This window comes from Armigeres subalbatus, chromosome 3, assembly GCF_024139115.2.
Source record: "Armigeres subalbatus isolate Guangzhou_Male chromosome 3, GZ_Asu_2, whole genome shotgun sequence".
Classification (NCBI taxonomy): domain Eukaryota; kingdom Metazoa; phylum Arthropoda; class Insecta; order Diptera; family Culicidae; genus Armigeres; species Armigeres subalbatus.
The window spans coordinates 93,304,668-93,329,053 of record NC_085141.1 but is presented as its reverse complement, the minus strand read 5'-3'; the positions used below and the strand labels follow the sequence as shown (position 1 = coordinate 93,329,053).

At 36.5% G+C, this 24,386-nt stretch overlaps 2 protein-coding genes and 1 long non-coding RNA gene across 3 annotated transcripts in view; 1 reads left to right on the top strand and 2 right to left on the bottom strand.

The window, feature by feature from the left end:
* The first annotated feature begins 5,700 nt into the window (after positions 1–5,700).
* Positions 5,701–24,386, top strand: part of LOC134221807 (uncharacterized) — a 51,831-nt gene continuing 33,145 nt past the window's right edge. The window contains exons 1-2 of the mRNA XM_062700986.1: positions 5,701–6,287; positions 6,450–6,500. Of these exons, the coding sequence (XP_062556970.1) occupies positions 5,799–6,287; positions 6,450–6,500 (540 nt within the window). The 5' untranslated portion in view covers positions 5,701–5,798. The remainder of the gene's footprint in view (positions 6,288–6,449; positions 6,501–24,386) is intronic.
* On the bottom strand, positions 13,575–14,790 carry LOC134220929 (uncharacterized). Its single transcript, XR_009982117.1, has 3 exons — positions 14,629–14,790; positions 13,739–13,845; positions 13,575–13,672 (listed from the first exon to the last, which is right to left on the bottom strand). It is a non-coding gene; the product is annotated as an uncharacterized LOC134220929 (long non-coding RNA).
* On the bottom strand, positions 21,282–22,841 carry LOC134219996 (putative serine protease K12H4.7). The gene has a single exon (XM_062698916.1). The coding sequence runs from the start codon at positions 22,807–22,809 to the stop codon at positions 21,316–21,318; it is 1,494 nt and encodes a 497-aa protein (XP_062554900.1). The 5' UTR covers positions 22,810–22,841; the 3' UTR covers positions 21,282–21,315.

The window sequence follows — 24,386 nt, the reverse complement described above, 5'->3', positions numbered from 1 at the left end:
ATGGCATTAATTCTAAATATTCCTTCTTAATGTAATCATCGATCAATTTCTCCATTATTTTCAGCATAAATGACGACAAGCTTATTGGTCTAAAAGATTTTGGACTTGTTTTATCCTTTTTATTAGCTTTGGGTATGAATAGTACGCGCACTTGGCGCCAAGTTCTTGGTATATAGTTTAATTGTAAACTAGCTCTAAACATTTCAGTCAGACAAGGAATTAATATTTCTTTACTTTTTTGGATCATCACAGGTCGAATTTCATCATTACCTGGTGATTTATATGGTTCAAACGAGTTTATTGCCCATTCCACCTTGGCTTGGGTGAAAATACGACTTGCAAGATGTCGCGTATTATCTCTGTTCATTGTTTGTCCAGATGTTACCACAACATCATTGTGTTTCTTTGATTCATTCGTACTGGTTGTAGAGTTCTGAGATCAAATAAATATTATCCATTTTCACTTGTTATTCTTTATTTCCGTTCCAACCCCTGAAACAGTTTGGCGGTAAAATATTAACTCACCCCTGCGAAATGAATATGATTTTACGGAGAGTGAGAAGCTCGGGGAACTGCTTGAGTCAGTTGGCAACGGACAGCAAATCAGACCGGACGAGAGTATATGCAGAGTGATCGGCATGGGCGTAGCCAGGATTTCGAGAAGGGGGGGGCCAACTTTTTCTAAATCGTAGTTTTATAGTAGTTTTATAAAAACACATGAATATTAACACATGAAACCAACTCCAAACCAAATCGAAACAATAATGATTAAAACAATAATGGATTTAAAAATGCGTGATTTATTGCTCATCAGATATTTTTGATTAAAGTGAGAAAAATATTAACGAACTTAGTATTCAGAAAGAATATAAAATCGGCTATAACAATTATTATAAAAATCCTGCATTCTTCCATAAGTCTTGTCTTATGCATTCTTCCATAAGTTTAAGAAAACTAGAACCATACATCTGAATTTCTAATCAAATCCTCTCTGAAATAATATTTAGAAAAATCAATAAGCTTTCTCCAGGAATTCCTTCGACAATTGCTCCTGGCATTCTATCCGAAATTCTGTCAGGGATTCTTCAGGAATGCCTCAAGCAACTTATTCGGCAGTGTCTTCAAGGAATTTTTCCGGGAATTGATCCGAAAATTCCACCATTATTTACTCCAAGAAAATCTTCACGAACAAGTTCTGCAGAATTCTCTGCAATAATTCAAATAATTTCGTACTGTTTCCCATAATTTTTAAGAATAAGAATATTCCGTGGAAATTCCGCAGAATTGCCAGTAAACATTCCTGAGAACTTCACGAAAAATCTTCGAATTTCTTGTGTAAATTCCTTAAAATTTTCCGTGAATTGTTTCGAATAATTTCTTGTGAAAATTTCAAAGAATTTCTCCAGGAATTCCACCAGAAATTTATACAGAAATTATACCGAAATCAACAATGGAATTCTCGGAGGAATTCCTAGATTAATTCGCAATAAAATCCTGAAAGAATTCCGGTGGAAACTTCAAGATTTCCACTGGGAGATCCTTCAGGAGTTCCACCGGCATTTCCAATTTCTCTAGGATTTCCTTCGAGAAATAATTCAGGTAGTTCTATCGGCAGTTCCTCTGAAAATTCTTCCGGGAATTTCTGCAGAATTGGAATTTATTTAGGCTTCTTCAGGAATTTATATAGATTTTCCACCCGAAGCTCCTCTGAGAATTTCTCTGCGAGCTCCTCAGGGAATTCTCCGGGAGGTCCTCTGATGATGATGATGGTCCAGCTATAAACCCCAACAAAAGTTTCAGCTAGACGAGTTTTGTCTATAAGATGAATTATCTTGTTTCCGAGAATGCTTCTGATGGTTTCCCCGGGGTTCCTTTGAAAATTCTCCCGGGAGTTTCTTCAGAAATTCTTCCACAAAATTCCTTCGAGAGTTCCTCCGGGAATTCCACCAGCAATTCATCCGGGAGTTTCTCCGGAAATTCCTCCGGAAGTTCCACCAGAAGCTATTCCAGGAAATTATTCAGGCTTTTTTTCAGGAAATCATTTAGGTTTTCCGAAATTAAGCTGGAAATTCCTCCAGAAGTTCTTCCGATAGTTTCTCTGGGAGCTCATCCTGGAGGTCCTCTAGGAATTCTTCTTGGAGTTCCTGCTGAAATTCCTCCGGGAGTTCTTACGGGAGCTCCTCCGGCAGTTCCTTCGGTAACTCCTCCGGGAGATCCACCAGCAGTTTCTACGAGAATCCCTCCGGGAGTTTCACCGGCAGTTTCTCCGGGTGTTTCTCTGAAAAGGAACTCCAAGAGTAATTTCCGGAGGAACTCCCGGGGGATTTTCTATAGGAATTTCCGGAGAAATTATCAGAGGAATTCTCGGAGGAACTGCCGGTGGAACTTCTGGAGGAATTTATTGAAGAACTACAGGAAAAATTTCCGGAGGAAATTCTGGAGTAACTCTCGTAAGAATTCTAGGATGAATTCCCAAAGGAACTTCCGTAAGAATTCCAGGAGAAACTCCTGGAAGAATTCTTAAAAGAACCTCCCGGAGGAATTCCCGTGAGAACTCCCAGAGAATTTCACCGAGGAACTTCTGGAGGAATTTGTAGATAAATGCATAAAGAAATTCTAAATGAATTCCTGGAAGAAAGCCTGATTGAATTCCCGAAGGAACTACTGATGGAACTTCAGAGGAATATCCGGTGGAATACCCTAGAGGAAGAGAAAAAATATTTCTGAAGGAACTTCCGAAATCCCATTTCCCGTGAAATTCCTGCCAAATATCGTCCAGGAATTCCCTGTAAAGTTCCTGGAGGTATTACCGGAGAATTTCTTGGAAAAACTCCAGGAAGAACTCCCGGAGGAACTCCCATAAGCACTTCCGGAGGAATTCCCACATGGAAGTCCTGAAATAATTCTTAGAGAAGTTCCTAAAGGAATTTCCGAAAAAATATCTGAAGGAATTCCCAGAAAAAATACCAGGAGGAATTAATGCAGAAATTCCCAGATGAAATCCTGAAAGTATTCCCAGATGAATTTCTGAAGAAAATCCCTGCGGATTGTTCCGAAGAAATTTCTGGAAGAACTCTTGGCAGATATCCGAGTAAATTCCGAATGAAGTCCGGAAGGAATTCTAGTACACTTCCGCGGAAAATCTCCCGGGAAAATTCCTGAAGGAATTCCTGGAGAAGTACCTGAAGAAACTCCCGAAAAAATACCTGTAAGAATTTCTGGGGAAATACTTGGACGAATTCCAGGAGAAATTCATGAAGATATTTCTAGAGGATTTCTTGGAGAATATTCTGAAGTAATTGCGGAAAGAATTCCAGATTGGAATGCTAGATGATTTCGCTATTGAATGTTTGGAGGTATTCCCGGAAAATTTCCTGGAAGTAATCCCGGAGGAATTAAAGGAAGAGTTCCGAGAGGAATGCCCGGAGAAGTTCCTAGAAGAATTTCCGAAGGAATTTCTTATAGATTTACAAGTGAAATTATGGAGCTAAATCGGAGGATTTCCATCATAAATTTTTGAAGAAACTTCTGGTAGAATTTTGGGAAGAAATTCCGTATGTATTCTTGACGGAACTCTCGAATGCATGACTGAAGGAAATGCCGGATTTTTCCTGAAGAGCGAATAACCGAAGAAATATCTAGAAGTAAATCTTGGAGAGAAGAAGAGAAATCTTCAAAGAATTTCCTCGTGAATTTCCTAAAAAAAATTAGTGGGGGGTTTCTAGATAAGGTGGAATTACAATTACATGAGAAGGATTTTTGAACGATTTTCAGAGGAATTTGTAGATAACTTTCCGGAGGAATTCAGAAGTTCCCAGAGGAGCTTCTAGAAGGATTTCAAGGAGAATTTTTGAGTCCGAAATGTTTCGAGTTGTTTTGAACTTTCATATATTATGGATCCTGGATGCCCTAATAAGTTTTGGGAATCTTTTGAATTTCAACCACATATTTCTGTATATGATTGGATCGTAAAGTGCACATGTTTAAGGGAATTCATTTCAGTACCAATCTTTCCACAATTTAGGGGGGGGGCAACGGCCCCCCCTGCCCCCCCTTGGCTACGCCCATGGTGATCGGAAAGTGTTATTAAAATTAGAAACGGCGCAAGCTTAAGAAATAGGGACACGACAAATTGGCACAGCCGGTAGGATCAATCAAGGTGAGTTGAGGAGAAATTAATTAGTTTCGTCGTTTCTAGTAGTTATTTTAGTGGAAATTTTGTTTATTTGATCAAAATGGCGGCTAAAGCAGTGCTACACATCTTCGATACTCTCAAAATGGCGGCGACTGCTAAATGTAATGGTAGCTTACAGTACTGAAAGTTTTTTTTCTACAAAATTTTTGGTGGTGAATTCTTTTAAATGTTGAATTGTGATAATGCGAAATAGATTGTTATCGAAAATGGTGTTAAATTGTTCAGTGGCATGTAGTATCGCGTGCAAGAAGCTAGTCGAGGAGTGTTCTGCAGATTGTGGTCGCGTTAGCAACAGAAAAAAAAAGAGCGAGACCGGGTGAAGCCCGCAGCGCCAAGGTATATAACACATATTGTGAGAATGGGTCAGACCGAAGCGCATGTCTGTTAGTGTTAAATAGAAAGAAGTGAGACCGAAGTACATAACATAATGCGAGACCGGTTGAAGACCGAAGCGCGTGCCGTTTGTGGTTTTTGTAAATAGAAATAAGCGAGACCGGGTGAAGCCCGCAGCGCCAAAGTACATAGCACATATTGCGAGTCCGGGTGAAGACCGAAGTGCATTTCTGCTAGTGTTAACTGGAGAGAGTGAGACCGAGTGAAACTCGTAGCACAAAGGTACATAACACATATTGCGAGACCGGTAGAGGACCGAAGCGCGTGCCGTTTTTTTGGTTTGTGTAATAAGCGAGACCGGGTTAATCCCGCAGCGCCAAAGTACATAGCACACATTACGAGTCCGGGTGAAGATCGAAGCGCATGACTTTAGGGTTCAACAAAGTGAGTGAGACCGGATGATTTCGCAGTGCTATGAATACAGCACATTTTTAAACGAGATGAATAACAAATCGTGTGAAACGGGATGAGTGACACTCGCAACGCCAAAATGCAAGCTATTTTGACGGCTATTTTATGTTAAAAGAGATATTAGCGCATGTTATCTGAAGAACATCCTATAGAGTTGTGAGTAGAGTTATAGATGAATAATTAGTGACTTGCAAAATGAAACCTCTAGATTATGTTGCTAATGGGACATTCCTATACCTATAATAACTAATTTGTTCTTTCCACATATGTCTCATGTTTTGACGGATAACATAAGAAGATGAATTTTCTCTAATATGAGGTAATGTTTAATATTGCAGATGGAACACGACAAAGACTGGCCTTTGGAACCGTTCAACGATTCTGTCGGTCCATCTGATCTTCGACGCGAATGGGAAGAATGGTTCAGAGCATTTGAACTGGTTTTGGAACTTCGGAAAATCGAATCACAGCATGATAAACTAATTCTCCTCCTGGCACGAGGGGGCCGAGGTCTCAAAGAATTTACTATAATTTGCGACCAGTGGCCGACGAGATTAATCCTGTTCCCGTTAAAATTCCGCTAATGCAACCAGAGGTACCTGAATACGACAATGCAATCAAAAGATTGACTAACTTCTTTGTCAGGAAAAGAAATGAGCGTGTTGAGTTGGAACTTTTCCGCTCATTGAAGCAATCGGAAGATGAGTCATTCAGCCACTTTATCCTCAAGTTACGCACACAAGCGGCGCGGTGCGATTTCCGATCTCGCGAGGAAATTGAAATTCTCCACCAGGTGACAATGGGAGCCCGCGACGAACGAGTGAGAGATAAAGGCCTGGAAAACTCCATGTGTTTGGATGATTTGACAAACTACGCGATAAACAGGGAGATGCTGCTGAAGCAGAAGGAGAAGACACGTCATTCAAGAGAGAACGAGGGCTCCGGAGTACTATCTGCGGTAGACCAAGAGTGGAAACATAAGTCATCGACAGTTGAGCAACATGGAACACGTTGGAACCAAGTCAAGCGCAAGGAGGTAGAGTGTGACAATTGCGGATCATGGAAGCATCGAAAAGATTCGCGTGAATGTTCGGCTCGGGCGGCTAGATGCAACCACTGTGGACGCATAGGCCATTATGCAAGAAAGTGCAGGTCGAGAAGAAACGTGCCATGGAATAGCAGTCGACCTTACCGAAAGTTTGATGGAGCAAATTCGTTGCGAGAGGGAGATCGATACCACCATCGCGGACGGATTGTTGCTCGACGCCCACTACCGGACATACCAAAGGTAGAATAATGATGTTTCTTTTTTCTTTCATTAATGTCACAAGATTTCTTTTTACGTTTCTTTTAAAAGTTGATAAGGTTTTTTTATGTCAAAATACTTGAAATAAAGTAAAACGTTGAAAAATTAAACGAAAATTTTGTATATCTCCTTTCCATAATCCAGGTGCATAAGAAAGATGATGGAATAATTACATGCAAAATCGACACTTTTCCGGTGAGTTTCTTAATAGATTCCGGGGCGGCCATAAATACACTTACTGAGCGAGATTGGAATGACTTGTCAAAAAGTGCAGCGAAAATATACAAAAAACGCTTCAATTGTGATCGACAGTTTACTGCATACGCATGTCAGGAGCCTCTGCAGGTAGTCATGATTTTCGAGGCATGGGTCTCAGTAAACGACAACAAACCAAAAACCTACGCAGAATTTTTCGTCATCCAAGGAGCGAAAAAGTCACTGCTGTGCAAAAGAACTGCAGAAGAACTCAAGGTACTACAAGTTGGCCTTGATGTCTGTCACATTGAATTGAAAACCAATGCTTTTCCGAAATTTCCGAATGTGCAAGTAAAGCTGTCGGTGGATCCAAACGTTCCTCCGAGAAAGCTAGCATACTTGCGTATACCAGTTGCAATGGAAGAAAAAGTCGACCAAAAACTCCTTGAAATGTTGCACAGCGATGTCATTGAACCAGCTATAGGTCCACCTGAATGGATATCACCGATGGTGGTCGTTCCAAAAGGAAAGAGTGATATTCGCATGTGCATCAATATGAAGTATCCCAACCAGGCCATCCAGCGAGAACACTATCCGCTCCCCATGATCGACACATTACTGAATAAGCTGCGAGGATCTAGATGTTTCTCAAAACTCGATATAACTTCCGCTTTTCATCACATTGAGCTTCATCCGGTAGGGGCCTCATGCGCTTCAAGAGATTGATGTTTGGTATCAATTGTGCCCCGGAGATATTTCAACGGGTTATGACAGAAATGCTTTGCGGTATCGAAGGAATAATTGTGTACATTGACGATGTGGTGGTTTCCGGAAGAAACCGAGAAGAACATGATGCACGTCTGCGGGAAACGCTTGCGGTTCTTAAGGAAAACAATGCGTTGCTGAACATGGAAAAATGCGTATTTGGCGTGGAGAAGCTTGAAATATTGGGCTACGAAGTCAGTGCAGTTGGTATCCGTCCGTCAGAGGAGAAGATCATTGCGATTCAAAACTTCAGATGCCCAGAGACGAAGGAGGAGGTCCGTAGTTTTCTGGGCCTCGTGAACTTTATCGGACACTTCATACCAGATTTGTCAACAAGGACAGAGCCATTACGTCTATTCATTAGAGGTGAGGTAGCTAATTTCGGCGAGCATCAACGTGAAGCATTTGAAGACTTGCGTAATGAGATATCGAACAACGTTCAAAGACTGGGATTCTTCGATCCGGCGGATAAAACTGAGTTATATGTCGACGCGTCTCCAGTCGGACTTGGGGCGGTTTTAACGCAAAGAAATAGCGCAAACGATGCACGGATTGTTAGCTTTGCATCTAAAGGTTTGACGAAGACTGAAAGAGTTTACCCACAAACTCAGCGGGAGGCATTGGCGGTTGTGTGGGCTGTTGAGAAATTCTACCCGTATTTGTTTGGGACGAAATTCGCGGTATTCACAGACCATAAGACGTTGGAGTACATATATGGAGGAAAGCACCAAAACGGAAAGCGAGCTTGCACAAGAGCTGAAGGTTGGGCCCTTCGCCTCCAGCCTTACGATTTCACGGTCCACCACATTCCAGGATCTTCCAACATCTCGGATATATGTTCTCGGTTGTGTAAGAGTTCAGATGTCCCATTCGATGAAACAACAGAGCACTACTTATGTTCCATCGGAGAGATCCATAATGCTATTACTCTTGAAGAAATTAAAACCGAAACAGCTCGTGATGAAACCCTGTCTGCGGTTATCAGGGCATTAGCAACTAAAGATTGGTCTAAAGAGTTATTCCGCTATCAGGCTTTCGAAAAAGAGCTAGGAGTGATCGAAGATATAGTCGTTAGGGAGGATAGAATTATCTTACCACTGAAATTGCGCCAGAGAGCCCTGGGAATCGCTCACCGTGGCCACCCAGGAATAGTGGCTATGCGCCGAAATCTACGAGACAAAGTATGGTGGCCGTGTATGGATCGAGACGTTGGGGAATTTATACAGCAATGTGCTGGTTGTGCTGCCGTAAGTCGAATGGATGTGCCTGAACCCATGCAACGGAAATTAATGCCAAACCGAGCATGGCAAGAGATAGCGATAGATTTTTTCTCTGCTAAAGAGTGTGCTACATTTTTGGTCATCATTGACTACTATAGCCGCTTCACGAAGGTTGTTGAGATGAATGGCACTACAGCTAAGAAAACCATCGAGGCTTTGGAAAACGTGTTCATGGAACAAACATATCCGGAATCGATTAGAAGCGATAATGGTCCGCCTTTCTCTTCTGAAGAGTTTGCCCACTATTGTATTTCGAAAAATATCAAACACGTTAAAACAATTCCTTATTGGCCGCAAATGAACGGCCTTGTTGAGCGACATAATCAAGGCGTTTTGCGAGCATTAAGGATTGCGAAGGCCACGAAGAGAGATTGGCGGAAAGCCGTCAGGGACTATGAATACATGTATAACACAACGCCACATTCCGTTACCGGAAAAGCGCCTATGGAGTTACTGACTGGAAGACCGATCAAGGATCTGCTGCCTTCTCTTCGAACCGAACCCTATTGGTTACGTGATGAAGGAATACATGACAATGATGCAATAGAAAAAATGAAAGGTAAAATATATTCCGACACCCGGAGACATGCAAAGTATTCCGAAATCGATGTAGGAGATGAGGTTATGCTGAAGAATTATGAGTCGGGCAAACTGGAGCCAAATTTCAAACTTGAAAAGTTCAAAGTGTTGAAGAAAACTGGGATTGACGTCATCGTTATCAATGACGATGGTGTTCGTTATCGTCGACCCATCTCCCATTTGAAGAAGTGGCCATTAATTAATGAGCCGTCGACATCGCAGCAGGTTTCCGAACAGGCACTAGAAAAGAGTATTAAGCAGAACGCTGAGCCTGTGTCCATTTCGAAGAGGATATTGCTTAACAACAATCACCAGGATGTTTCCCCTAATCGACCAAAGCGGATGAAGAAATTGCCAGCAAAGTACCGTTCATAAATCGGCACTATTTAATGAGCATTGAACCTTTTTTTTTTTTGCCTTTTTTTTCTTACACCGTTAAAGAGATGTAGAGTTCTGAGATCAAATAAATATTATCCATTTTCACTTGTTATTCTTTATTTCCGTTCCAACCCCTGAAACAGTTTGGCGGTAAAATATTAACTCACCCCTGCGAAATGAATATGATTTTACGGAGAGTGAGAAGCTCGGGGAACTGCTTGAGTCAGTTGGCAACGGACAGCAAATCAGACCGGACGAGAGTATATGCAGAGTGATCGGAAAGTGTTATTAAAATTAGAAACGGCGCAAGCTTAAGAAATAGGGACACGACACTGGTCTTTAATGATCCAGTATGTGAATCCAAGGGTGTCGCTTTTTCATCCAAGCTAGGAAGAGAGCCTGGGAAATGTGTTTCCATCAAATAATTCAGTGTCTCTGCTGTATTGGAAGTAAAACCACAGAGAACAGACGTTGAAGCTCCACTCGCCATGTTGTGATAACTTTTTACTGTTCATTATGAAATTACTTTGGAATGTCACCGGTATCCCGTGCATAATTAGCGCTAGCGTCATCAAAAAATGACACTGTGCGCTAGTGTCGTTATGCATGCAAGAGCATACCAGCGCCATTGTGTTGTCAAAATGAGATTGTGAGTTGCAATGTCGACGTCGATGGCGTTGAGGTTCGGTGTGTTTGTTTACACATGTTTTGCAAGAAATTTTGTTCGAGCCTCCATGACTGTTCTCTGTGGTAAAACATCCATCTTTTCTTTTTAAAGTACCTAGACCATTCCAATGATTCTTAGATAAAACCTTTTGAAGTCTAGCAACCACAGGAGTACTCTCCATGTTCTCACATGTGTGTCTCCAGTTTTTTCGTTTAGCCTTCCTTAGCTCTTCATTGTATACAGTGAGTGATTTTCTGTAATCATCCCACTGTAAAGTACGTTTTGCTCGATTAAACATTTTGCGAGCCTGTTTTCGTAAGTTTTCTAATCTTTTATTCCACCAAGGTACATCCCTGTCGGTTGACCGTACCTTAACTGGGCAACTGTTATTGAAAGCATGTATTATTCTATTAGTTACTTCTGTAGCTGTGTTTTCAAGATCTTCAGATGTATTGATACCTTTGTCTAAAAAGTTGCCACCCGAAGCTAAATTTATAAGTACAGCTCCCAGTTTGTTTTCCTGGGATCTCTGAATGTTTCTTTTATGATTTCATTAACGCCATAATCGAATATGATGTTTATATGATCAGATAATGATACTTCATCGGAAACATGCCAATTGTGTATATTACCTGAAATTGTAAAGCCTGTCCACGTTAAATTTCGGACACTGAGACAATGTCCAATTGATTTGTAGCCATTTCATCACTTTGACAAGAATGAAAATATGCTCAAAAAATCACATAAAGCGGAGGGATTCAGCTGTCATGTAAATTAATCTTCTCAATGGTTTGTGAAAATTTAAAAAAATAGCATTGGATGATGGGTGTCCAAAATTTAACGTGGACAGGCTTTATTACTACATAGTGTCAAGTCTACCCGAGCAGAAAAAAATAACTTATGAATAACTTGACGAGGTATTAATTTTAAATACCACAATACCCCGATAAGTTATTCATAAGGTTGGAATAAGAGTTAAAATAACAAAAAATAATAACTAAAATTTATATGAATAACACCTGAGCAATAACAACTGGTATTATTTTGATAATGAATGAATAACTCAAAGTATAAAATTGTACAGAGGACTGAGTTAGTTATTGAAATGGTATTCAAGAACAAACAAATAACACCACATGATATTGGAATTCAATGAAAAAGGATAACTAAGCTTGTTATTGAATTGTTATTGAATAACAAGTTAATACTAAGATTTGTTCTTCTTGTAAATTTATTAATATTATATTATATTATATTATATTATATTATATTAATTACACTTAAGCTGGAATTACAATTTCAAAATACGACACTATGAATGCTTCAAAAAACCTACTGCATCATTCTTTGATTTTTTTAAAACAGTTGATTATTGAGATTAAATTAAAATTAAATTAAAATTAAATTAAAATTAAATTAAAATTAAATTAAAATTAAATTAAAATTAAATTAAAATTAAATTAAAATTAAATTAAAATTAAATTAAAATTAAATTAAAATTAAATTAAAATTAAATTAAAATTAAATTAAAATTAAATTAAAATTAAATTAAAATTAAATTAAAATTAAATTAAAATTAAATTAAAATTAAATTAAAATTAAATTAAAATTAAATTAAAATTAAATTAAAATTAAATTAAAATTAAATTAAAATTAAATTAAAATTAAATTAAAATTAAATTAAAATTAAATTAAAATTAAATTAAAATTAAATTAAAATTAAATTAAAATTAAATTAAAATTAAATTAAAATTAAATTAAAATTAAATTAAAATTAAATTAAAATTAAATTAAAATTAAATTAAAATTAAATTAAAATTAAATTAAAATTAAATTAAAATTAAATTAAAATTAAATTAAAATTAAATTAAAATTAAATTAAAATTAAATTAAAATTAAATTAAAATTAAATTAAAATTAAATTAAAATTAAATTAAAATTAAATTAAAATTAAATTAAAATTAAATTAAAATTAAATTAAAATTAAATTAAAATTAAATTAAAATTAAATTAAAATTAAATTAAAATTAAATTAAAATTAAATTAAAATTAAATTAAAATTAAATTAAAATTAAATTAAAATTAAATTAAAATTAAATTAAAATTAAATTAAAATTAAATTAAAATTAAATTAAAATTAAATTAAAATTAAATTAAAATTAAATTAAAATTAAATTAAAATTAAATTAAAATTAAATTAAAATTAAATTAAAATTAAATCAAAATTAAATTAAAATTAAATTAAAATTAGATTAAAATTAAATTAAAATTAAATTAAAATTAAATTAAAATTAAATTAAAATTAAATTAAAATTAAATTAAAATTAAATTAAAATTAAATTAAAATTAAATTAAAATTAAATTAAAATTAAATTAAAATTAAATTAAAATTAAATTAAAATTAAATTAAAATTAAAATAAAATTAAATTAAATTAAAATTAAATTAAAATTAAATTAAAATTAAATGAAAATTAAATTAAAATTAAATTAAAATTAAATTAAAATTAAATTAAAATTAAATTAAAATTAAATTAAAATTAAATTAAAATTAAATTAAAATTAAATTAAAATTAAATTAAAATTAAATTAAAATTAAATTAAAATTAAATTAAAATTAAATTAAAATTAAATTAAAATTAAATTAAAATTAAATTAAAATTAAATTAAAATTAAATTAAAATTAAATTAAAATTAAATTAAAATTAAATTAAAATTAAATTAAAATTAAATTAAAATTAAATTAAAATTAAATTAAAATTAAATTAAAATTAAATTAAAATTAAATTAAAATTAAATTAAAAATTAAATTAAAATTAAATTAAAATTAAATTAAAATTAAATTAAAATTAAATTAAAATTAAATTAAAATTAAATTAAAATTAAATTAAAATTAAATTAAAATTAAATTAAAATTAAATTAAAATTAAATTAAAATTAAATTAAAATTAAACTAAAATTAAATTAAAATTAAATTAAAATTAAATTAAAATTAAATTAAAATTAAATTAAAATTAAATTAAAATTAAATTAAAATTAAATTAAAATTAAATTAAAATTAAATTAAAATTAAATTAAAATTAAATTAAAATTAAATTAAAATTAAATTAAAATTAAATTAAAATTAAATTAAAATTAAATTAAAATTAAATTAAAATTAAATTAAAATTAAATTAAAATTAAATTAAAATTAAATTAAAATTAAATTAAAATTAAATTAAAATTAAATTAAAATTAAATTAAAATTAAATTAAAATTAAATTAAAATTAAATTAAAATTAAATTAAAATTAAATTAAAATTAAATTAAAATTAAATTAAAATTAAATTAAAATTAAATTAAAATTAAATTAAAATCAAATTAAAATTAAATTAAAATTAAATTAAAATTAAATTTTGTTTGATGGGTGGGTCGACACTGTAGTCTTGTAAATCAGGATTCCGATTTTAAAATTTATTTTAGGTGGGTTTCTACGATGGTCATTCAATGTGCGGAGTGTTGTTTTCTGAAAATAATAAACATAATAAATCATAATAGAATTAAACTTTATTTCCACAACAGTAATACATACCTTATGCAAGACCTTCCCGGCATGATGTATGTAATAGAAATGGTTAGATTGTCCATCGGTTACCCTAGGGTTGATGAATTATGAGCTCCCGTGTGTGGTTTAGTTCACTAAAAAAATATAATAGAAATGTAGTGAATCTAATTAATTGGAGTATTCGACCATTTTGGCAGTACCCTATTCCCATCCGCAACGTTTATTACTCAGGCGCATTTGAACCGAATTACTCGATACACGGTTAGCATCTGTAGATTCCTATGATATACAAAAGTTTGAAACGCAGACGAGTTATCGAGTTGCGGACGGTAATAGGAGGTGCTACCCAAGTGGTCTTTTTCACAATAGCTACGTAAACTAATTTTGGATAATTATATGAATTCATACGAGATCATCGTGAAAGAATGCAAATGCAAAATTGATAAAATGATTCGAAAAATTAGCAAGAACCTACAAACCTGGGGCCTTAAACCTATCGGTGGAAAACTGGGTTTGTAGACATAAATCCTTTAAAATGTGCTGGGTCAAACCAACAAAAGGAAATCGTAAATCTTACCAACAAGCAGGAGCATACTATTTATGAGTTTAGATTGAACGGAGGGAAACCTGGCAACGTTGTAGGCCGGGGTTCCCACTCCTGAAAATCAAATGGAAAATCAAAAATGGATCACAAAATCACAGGATCTAGCTGATTTCATTCTGTCAAGGAACAAGTCAACCTTAAAAGGAACCTTAAAATCAAAATAACCAACCGGAAACGGAAATTTTGGAAATTAAACTAAGCTACCACCGAAACCTCATCATCCTCTGCCAACTTATTGTTATTGTTATTTATTAATCATACGTTAGCCTGTCAGTTATTAAAACTAATTAAAACCAATTAAAGCAAAACTCACGTTTTACAAAAATATGACCTGGCCAAACATCCAGTCCAAGTCCAGTAGTTACCACGTTACAATTTGCTTTTGAAAGGCAGGCAAGTGGACCTAAGCTGTAGCTGAATTCACCTAAAAAGATACAAGCACTAATGGGATTAAACAATAAACCTACCTTCCGGCCCTGCCAGCTGCCAACGCCAATGCCCAAACCGGCTTTCGCCGATGAAGGGCCCCCAGTTGTACCGGCGTGGCTACACCCGAAGGCGACCAGCGGGATTTTTCGTCGTCTGACGCCGCGCCGACCGGGGAGCTTGGGCGTTGTCGATTACCGACTAGGTCCAGCCTCTCCCTACAAGGAGGGACAGGACCGGATCAATTGCCGCAATCAGGCTTCCAGTACACAAGCCCTCGAACCGAATTCTGCCAACACACAGGAAAAGTTCCGTCCGACACTCTCCAAATCACCCCACGCGCTGCAGACACGGACCGTGCCTCTTCGTGACGAATCTCCTGCCCTTCTTCGGGTCCAACATCGCATCCACATTCCATCACATCACTGGTCACAACACAACATATTATCCCGGACTGTTTTCACCGAAAAACAACGAAATCTCGAGCGAAATTTGTTTTTTATCGAGGTGGCACTTTGCTTCCGACTACGAATAATGTAAACAAACATGTACACGCTCGTCTGGCTTAACAAACATGAGTTAATAACTTCCAAATCGAAAAACTGATGGCTTAAGACAAAATTGACATTAATTCGACAGAATAGCCACTTATTCAATATTCAATCTTGTTAGAATAGTAATGGATGCAAATTTGGTTTGAAATTCAACCGCTTGGCGGCGCTAGTGTATAAGGAATCACCTGTAAAATTGTATATCTCGAAATCTGTTAGTTTTAGAAATTTACCGCCTTCTACAAAGTTGTTCGAGTGATTCAAACCATTGTGACGGAGACAAGTTTAGTTTGAAATTCGACCGCTTGGTGGCGCTAGTGTATAAGGAATCACCTGTAAAATTGTACATCTCAAAATCTGTTAGATTTAGAAAGTTATCGCCTTCTACAAAGTTGTTCGAATGATTAAGACCATTGTGACGGAGGCAAGTTAAGTTTGAAATTCAACCGCTTGGTGGCGCTAGTGTATAAGGAATCACCTGTAAAATTGTATATCTCGAAACCTGTTAGATTTACAAAGTTACCGCCTTCTACAAAGTTGTTCGAGTGATTCAAACCATTGTGACGGAGACAAGTTTAGTTTGAAATTCAACCGCTTGGTGGCGCTAGAGTACAGTGATTCACCTGTAAGATTGTATATCTCGAAATCTTCTAGATTTAGAAAGCTTGGTGGCGCTAGTGTATAAGGAATCACCTATAAAATTGCATATCTCGAAATCAGTTAGATTTAGATAGTTACCGTCTTCTACAAAGTTGTTCGGGTGGTCAAAACCATTGTGACGGAGACAAGTTTTGTTTGAAATTCAACCGCTTGGTGGCGCTAGTGTACAGTAGCCGTTCGATAACTGCAAAATGTTTACTTTTCAGTTAACGAATGCCGTTCGATAACTGCAACGCATTCTAGACGTCAAACGTTTGTCAATCGACGTCAGATGCAATAAAAGTGCATCTAAATGTGCAGCGCAATGCAGCTGTCATTGAGTTTGACATCAGTTTGAAGTTTAGCGGTCCGATAATTGCAAAACTGTTGCAACTATCGAATTGCAGTTAAAAAGCATTGCAGTTATCGAACGTCTACTGTATAAGGAATCACCTATAAAATTGCATATCTCGAAATCAGTTAGATTTAGATAGTTACCGTCTTCTACAAAGTTGTTCGGGTGGTCAAAACCATTTTGACGGAGACAGTTTGAAAATAGAAAATAATATAAATTTTTGCTTGTCATAAGACGAGTTTGTACCTTCCCATTTAATTCCACCACTTGATTGTACCTTGACAGATACTTATTTCGACCTTACTGTTGAGGTCGAAATACGTATCTGCCAAGGTACAATCAAGTGGTGGAATTAAATGGGAAGGTACAAACTCGTTTTATGACAAGTGAAAACATTCCACTAAAAAGCTCAAAATAATTTTCTTAATAAATTTTTGATTTGAGATTCTTGATAGCAAAAAATGAAACATCGTGGCAGTTCACAAAAATTATTAAAAACGCTATATAATTTTGAATTATATACATGGTATAGCCCTGTACGCTGCTAATACGGAAAGAGTTAACGGAAAAAATTATGAAATTACCAGAAAATTTGACAGCTGATTCAGTATGGGAGAAATGACATTTTTACCTTGCGGAATAATAGTACGGAATATTTTTCCATATTTCTCCATTTATTTACATAGCAGGCGTTATTCGCGTTATGAAATTTTCCCTACTTGTCGACTCCGTACTGCTCACGGAATTTTAGTGGTGGAATCATTACTTGACGATTCCTTATCCTATCTATTTGCACAGTCCGTGTCAAAAGCGTACTAGTCTTATACCGTGGAATCAAACAAGCAATTCTGGACAAGGTTTGCTACATACAATTAGTGGCTGTTGAAACAAAGAGAGAAGGCAAAAGAGTTGTTCTGAGAGCAGAGAGAGGATTTTGGGGAATGGTATGATTCACATAATGTAATGACATACTTTAACAAACACTGTGATGGCATGATTATTGGATTTTTCGTAAAAAAATATTTATGAACAACAAAAACAGCTATTTGTGTGGTATGCATGGTGTTAGGAAGTTTGACATTAGAATAACATCCAAAAAACAGTTTCTGTTATGATAACATATTTTAGTCTTCATATGTACTTGATACTTTCTTACCCAATAGCTAGACAATAACTTATAACGTTATTAGAGCAGAGTTTGTTATTGTTATGTTATTATTTTGTTCTTCGCCTCTGCTCGGGTAATACCTCTTGTCTTATAGAGTTCATGAAGGTGCAGTTAGTCCCTTCGTTACATATATTAACATTGTTTCCAGTTAAATAATCTAAGAGACACTCACCTCTTGTGTTGATGTCCGTACTATTCCAAATCGTATGGTGCGCGTTCGCATCGCACCCAATTATGAATGCTTTGTTCTGGGTTTTGCAAAATGTCATGAATGATGATTCTCCGTTACTAGGAAAAGGAAGGAAATGATGATATGACATCTACTTAACGAGAGGCCAGCGACTCACCGACGCCCTCATAGATGTCAAGGAATTGGATGGTGGGTATGGTATGTGGTTTAGGAGTATCATTATAAGCAAATGATAGAAAATTTGTGGAAATACGTTGGGAGTGACTTTGCTAAGAAATTTATGTCACTCCATTATCCTTGCCGATGATTTTCCTCGGATGGGGCGAAGGTATTAGCCTTGCCCTGGCTAAAAGCCTAGGTTTAAGTGCCTTTGCTCGCTCTCTGAAACGAAAAAAGAGCAAAAAGAAATTAAATTCCCCTTCCCCCTGATATGGATTGATATGGAGAAGATTTTTGTTCATTTCTAATAATGAAAATTTGAAACCCCAATTGCTTCGACAAGATGCTACTTTAGTACATATATGTAGGCTCGCGTTTAACTCGTTAGCACAAAAATTATTCAGATAAAATAATAGTGATGAAGAGGTACTCACTTTGCTTGACTAGTACTTACTCTTTTCCTGCTGTACCAATGGAATCGGATCAACTTACTTCCCATGGATATCCTGAGCATAGACAAAGTTTCCGTTCCATTGAACGTCATGGAGAGCATCAAAAATCCAGCGGCACAATACCCCAATGGGCCAGGACATGTAAAGCTGCACGTCTGCTGGCATGGTTCCGGATTTGATACGTCTTGGAGATCCATTTGAAGGTTTGATCCCTTCAGGAACGGGCACACCGGCTGTGTCAAACGCCGATCCATTTTCATGTTGAGTCAAAATTTTCGGATTCACCCCGGAACTTCGTGGACTCTTATTCAAGAAAAAGTCCGAACTTTCTTCAACAGACAAATATCCACAGGAAACCCATTTGAAATGGTTTATAATTATTTAAAAAACACTATTAAAAAATAAACTTGAAAACTTTAGTAAAAAAAACCAGAGATAAAAACTGCAAAAATGACGGTTCGAACAAAAACACCTCCGTCACAAACCATGGCACACTCGATCCTGTGCAATCCAATTTTGCATTTACCTCATTTACCTGCCGGATTCGATTGTCTCCACAACAAGAAATAAATCTTCAAAAAATGATCTTTTGATACTTTTGCTGTTTTGACAGTGATGGGCAACGGATGCGCGCACGGATTGACTATTGGAAGCAGGTTGTTTCAGAACTCAGTATTCAACGACTCTTGAACTGCAATCGGGGCAACTACATTCGATGCTTATCTGAATTTGTATAAACGTTGCTGTGCAAATGTTTTCAACAATATTATTGTCATATACATTCTATTTAATAAACATGTTCAAATGTTGTTTATGCAATGTTTGTGCAATAAATTGTTCAATTTGGTATTAAATAATTTATAACTACATTTAACACGGTCGATTTATATGACCTTGCATGGAGCAGCGGAAGAGCAGACGGGTGTCAATCGAAGGGTCCTGGGTTCGGATGCGGCCGGATCGCATTCCGGTTCGGATGTGGAACAGATCAGATTCAAGAAGAAGCTGAAGATTTCCGGCGGAGTGTCTGATGAGGAAGAAGAGATCGTAGACGAGCAGGAACTGAAGGTGAAGGATTTGGATTCGCAGAAGTACGAGAATGACGAAGATGATGACGACCATCGTGGAGGACGGAAGTAGAAAAAGGAACGTTTTGGAGGTTTTATGAACGATGAGGTCGAGGTTGACGACGAAATGGTAAAGGTCTCTATTCTCAAATGTTCAGACACCGCTCTCGCGTTAATGGTTGCACCACTAAGCCGGATGAACCAGAGGATATATCTCTGAAACCTATATTGATGTTGAAGAGCTATATACTAAAGAAATCACGAATTGGCATTATTCTGCTCAATCTTCTTCTCAAAATTCTGGTTAAGCGAACTATTACGGTTGTTAAGAATGGCTAGAAAGATGGTTAGAGTATGTTAAACTAAAAAAATGTGAAAAATGAATCAATCTAATTAATAGAACATTTAGTGATGGAGGCGTACTGATACTGTAATGGAGTATTAAATCCAATGTAGATTAAGTTGTTACTTATTTAACTTCCTTATTATTATCGCCACCATCGCTTTTTGTTCTGAAAATGTGCTTTATTTAAAATTTTCTTCTGTGTGATTCCTATATAAATGCATAGATGAATCCTTGTCTTCTGGGTGTGAAAAGTACGCATTTTACATTTTATTCAGAGGGTAAAAATTATGCATTTGAATCGGAAAATAGGAATCAATATAACGCATTTTTCATTCTGCGCTATGAACTAAAAAGTATGCACATTCTGACGTATACGCGAAGTACACATAAGAGAGTAAACACAATTTACACCTTTTGTGGGTAGTCCCATTTCCCAAGAATATGCGTACTTTGTAGTCATAAGAGAGTAGTTCCAGATTACCGTGTAACTTACATCATTCTGATGCCTGTGTTGGGAATACATGAACGGGATTAGTTGGTTCTTACACCCAAACAGCGGATGGCAGATTTTAATACAGTTCGGCATAAGAACCTTACAGAAACTGTATAATAATTTGGCATATACAATTTTGGGAGATTTTAATAGAATTGTTGTATTGAAATCTTACAGATTTGTATTATCGGTATAAAATGCTTACAGAATTGTATATGCCAAGATTTTATACAATAATTGTCAGATTTGTTTTTTGGGTGTATATTTTTACTGTCTAGGACAAGAATTGAAATTTTCAATAATTTATCGTAAATAATCAAAAGTTAATAAAAAAGTTCGAATTTGAATGAAATTGACAAATTGATGGAGAGTTTCCGCGTCGATTGATATATAAATCTCCAAAGCCCGTTGAAAGATAAAGGCTCTATTAACATTCAAATCCTTACATGATTTCGAGACCCAATTTCAGATTCTGATATGACACCCAGTACCTTTGGCAACATTTTCTTCACGATTTTGGCAACAACCTCGAAAATATTTTTTTATTGTTTTTTAGGGTTAATCTGTTTATTAATATGTAATAGGATAAACAAAACCAAAAGTGAATGTCATTAAGGTTTATATGCGTATTATGGGCTCTGTACGAATAGTGGGCACTTTCACTGAAATAATGAACCACCACTCATTGCAAACAATGGCTATTGAAACTTTTCTGCTCTTTTTATTCACGTTTTTCATGTCCCTATTCACACTACCCTAATCTAACCAGCCCACCGTAGAATGTCGTATTTTTTTGCATCTCACTGTTTTTGAATTTTTTGAATTACAATTTTGTAGGAATTTTTTTTCCGTTTCTGGCAACATCTCCATTTTGGTGATATTAAAATCCGGTCGTGTTGCCAAAATCGGGAAGTTACTATACTATAATGAGACAATTATTTGGAGCTTGTTCAGTGGAATACCTTTACTTGTCATAAGACTAGTTAGTACTATCCCATTTTATTCCATCTCTTGATTGTAGCTTTATAGATACGTATTTCAACCTCTACAGTAAGGCCGTCTTCCGTATTTCGTGCTTGACATCTTACTATAACATTTAGACATAATAAATAGATTACAATTACGCAAAAACGCAACACATTTATTCAACATCTTTATATCGGTACAATTGGCTCCCACAACCAGCTCTTAATGAACTCATGTACATAGTGTTTGGCATCAAGCATTTCAGGTGAATTGTATCCACTGATCGAATTAAGATCTTCGTTAGCAAAGTATCCTGGGACAACAATTGCCCCAGCGCCCGCCTCGTAGTATTCGGTAATCGAAACATCTCTCACGGGATCCAAATCACCATTGGTGAAGTACACATTGGAGATACGAGGATTTTGGCCACCGAAATGCATGTTGGTCAGCTGTACTCCATCCACAACGACCTGGCTGGTTAGCCATTCTCCGTAAACGGCTCTGCAAACATTCAGGAAGAAGTACATAGTGACGCGATAGCCGAAGGGCTGATCATCAGCATCCGCGGTCAAGAACCATCCGAACTCCGTGCAAAGTTGGTAAGTGCGCTGACGCAGACCATACAACGCATTCGCTGGAGCTTCTGGATCGACATACTGATGTGCATCGATAGCGGCCTTAAAGTCAAAAGGCATACACTCCAGGAAGTCGTAAAAGTCAAGAACCCAGTCAGCAATAATGTGTAGATCAGTCGTTCCATTGTTACTGGCCAACTGTTCACAAAGCTCGGTTGTAGTTTCAGTGTCTTGCTCATCTAGAATAACAGCCTGCAATGCCGTTTTAACGTGGAAGAAGAAAGTCTCTACATCCAGCATAGTTTCTGCGTCGATAGGCTCACATGTGTTAAACAGATCTTCAACAATGGGGGCCAATCCAACATCCACCAAGTTCTCCGCCGTACGGAAGGCTCTCCAGATTTGACTGTAACATTCATTCGAACCATGGTCACGGATCAACTCACCGATCTCAATAGCGTACTCTTTGAAGTTGAAGCGAGCTTCAATTTGTCCACTGGAAACCCAGGCACCTTCAACTAGATGGGGATACCGTTGACGCATCCACGTGGCAATAGCTCCAGCGTAGCCAGCTCCCAGCAGAATAACTCGAGCATTTGGATCGCCAACAATTTCATGACGCAGGTGGTGGATCCATTCTGCCAAATCAACCAATCCCTGCTCAACGGTCAAGAAACGAAGATTTTCAACCGAGAGATCCGCAGTCGGAGTGCTGTTTCCGTAGTAACGATGTTCATTGGTGAATAACCAGGCGTTTTCGTAGTTGGCAATATCACGGAAGTGACCTTGCTCAATGAAATAAGAAGTGATTGGGTGATTTCCGCCGACGAATACGAAGATTGGTCCGCCCTGTTGGTAGTATTCGTCGTTGGACAGGTACTGGAACTCAAAGGTGGCACGGTTCTGTGGGTTGAAGTGATCGACACGAGTGCGGAAAGTGTGCTCAACGGTCCGAGGATTTTGCGATGTGTATCCTTTGGGAATATTTGGCATCGGGTTGCCATTCAAAACCTTTTCCAGTACTGACACGGCAGAGGCAGACTTCTTTCCAGAAACCGCTACCACCGCTAGGGCCAAGACGGCCACCAGCACCCATTTGTTCGCCATGATTGTGGATAAACACCTTACTACTTCGACGATTCGTCGAATACTAATTCGGCTAAATAAGGTAGTCTGGCAGGAAATAACACCGGTGCATGATAAATCAAATGATTTCAATGGGTCATAAAAGTCGACAGATCCTAATCAAGGAATTCGCTTACGTCGCAAAACCCCGAATAAACCCATTGTGGTTATCGAACCAAGTGGCATAATTTGGAATTATCTTACAAGGATTGCGTCGGGGTGCAATGTGTTTACAGATAAGCTACTGGTTTGGATAGAATCAATGTCCACGTTTTGTGACTAAATATTGATAAGCATAGTGTGTTGAAATTTGATAAGAGATTTCGGGGATTGTGGTTTTCCGATAGTTACGAACAATATAAATCTGTTGGCAATATCTGTCAACACATTTGTTCAACAGTTTGGATTATGTTATAAAATCATTAGAAATCGTTTCCAACATAAATAAACATTATTTAGTTTACCCTCTACAACCCAAATTTTTGTTTTCACTCAAGATCACTATTTTGCTTTCTGAAATCGATCTGAACACGATTGCCAATTAAAATTTTTAATTTGCGATTTCAACAATTTCACACCTAAATTCTTGAAAATTTAGGATTTCGAGTTTTTAATCCAATGAAATAATTTCTTGAATGTATGCATCTTTTTTGATTTTACAAATACTTTAAAGGTTTAGAGGTTCTCATCTGATGCTGACTTATTGCATTTTTTTTTATTTTCAGGTTTATTTTATTTTTTATTTTTCGTGTAAGAAGTTGGATAAATATTATAGAGTGTATCATTCATCAGACTGTCATTTTTGACCCTTCCTTCGGAAGTGTCTATAATTTCACTTAGTATGCGTTACGCAGGGTTGAAATTGAGATTCTCACGTCTGAATGTGTGAGTGCCGTTAAAAGGAAAACAAACACTCCTGAATGGTGCAACTCAGCAAAGCTGGGGTTAAAATGAGTATATTTCCATATATTTTTTTGTTCTTTTGCCATCATTGTGATGACTTATAAATTTCGAGGTTATGAGCAGAAGGAAAACAAACATATGTTTACACATCCCGAATCGCACATTAGTGTGCGTGCGCCAAACGTCACTCATCTCAATATGTCAAAGTCAATGCAGTGAACAACATGGATCTCAACAGGAATTTTCCTGGAAGCTAGAGCGGCTTTCAAACGGGAGATCAAAGTCAGCAAGTCCAACTGCTTCAAACAGTTGTGCCAAGAAGCTGACGCTGATCATTGGGGCAAAGCTTATCATGTCGCAATAACGAAGATCAAGGTCCAGCGACGCCAGCGGAAATGTGTCTGTACTGTACAAGCTGAAGATCATCGTGGACGGTCTTTTCCCGCAGCATGATTCTATAACGTGGCCGCCTACACCGTACGAAGATGAAGACCGAGTCACCATTGCAGGTAAATCTCTAACGACTAGCTGTCATCTGGGAGCTGCGGATAGAGTCGAAACGATTGTCAAAAAATCTCCAAAGCAAGCTGTCAAAAAGTATCCATCGCATCGAGAGAGTTTGTGAGCATTCTGAGCGCAGCCGAGAGAGTACACGT

Excerpts from the sequence above, each read along its gene's own strand:
- LOC134219996 (XM_062698916.1), bottom strand. The coding sequence starts at position 22,809 with ATGGCGAACAAATGGGTGCTGGTGGCCGTCTTGGCCCTAGCGGTGGTA.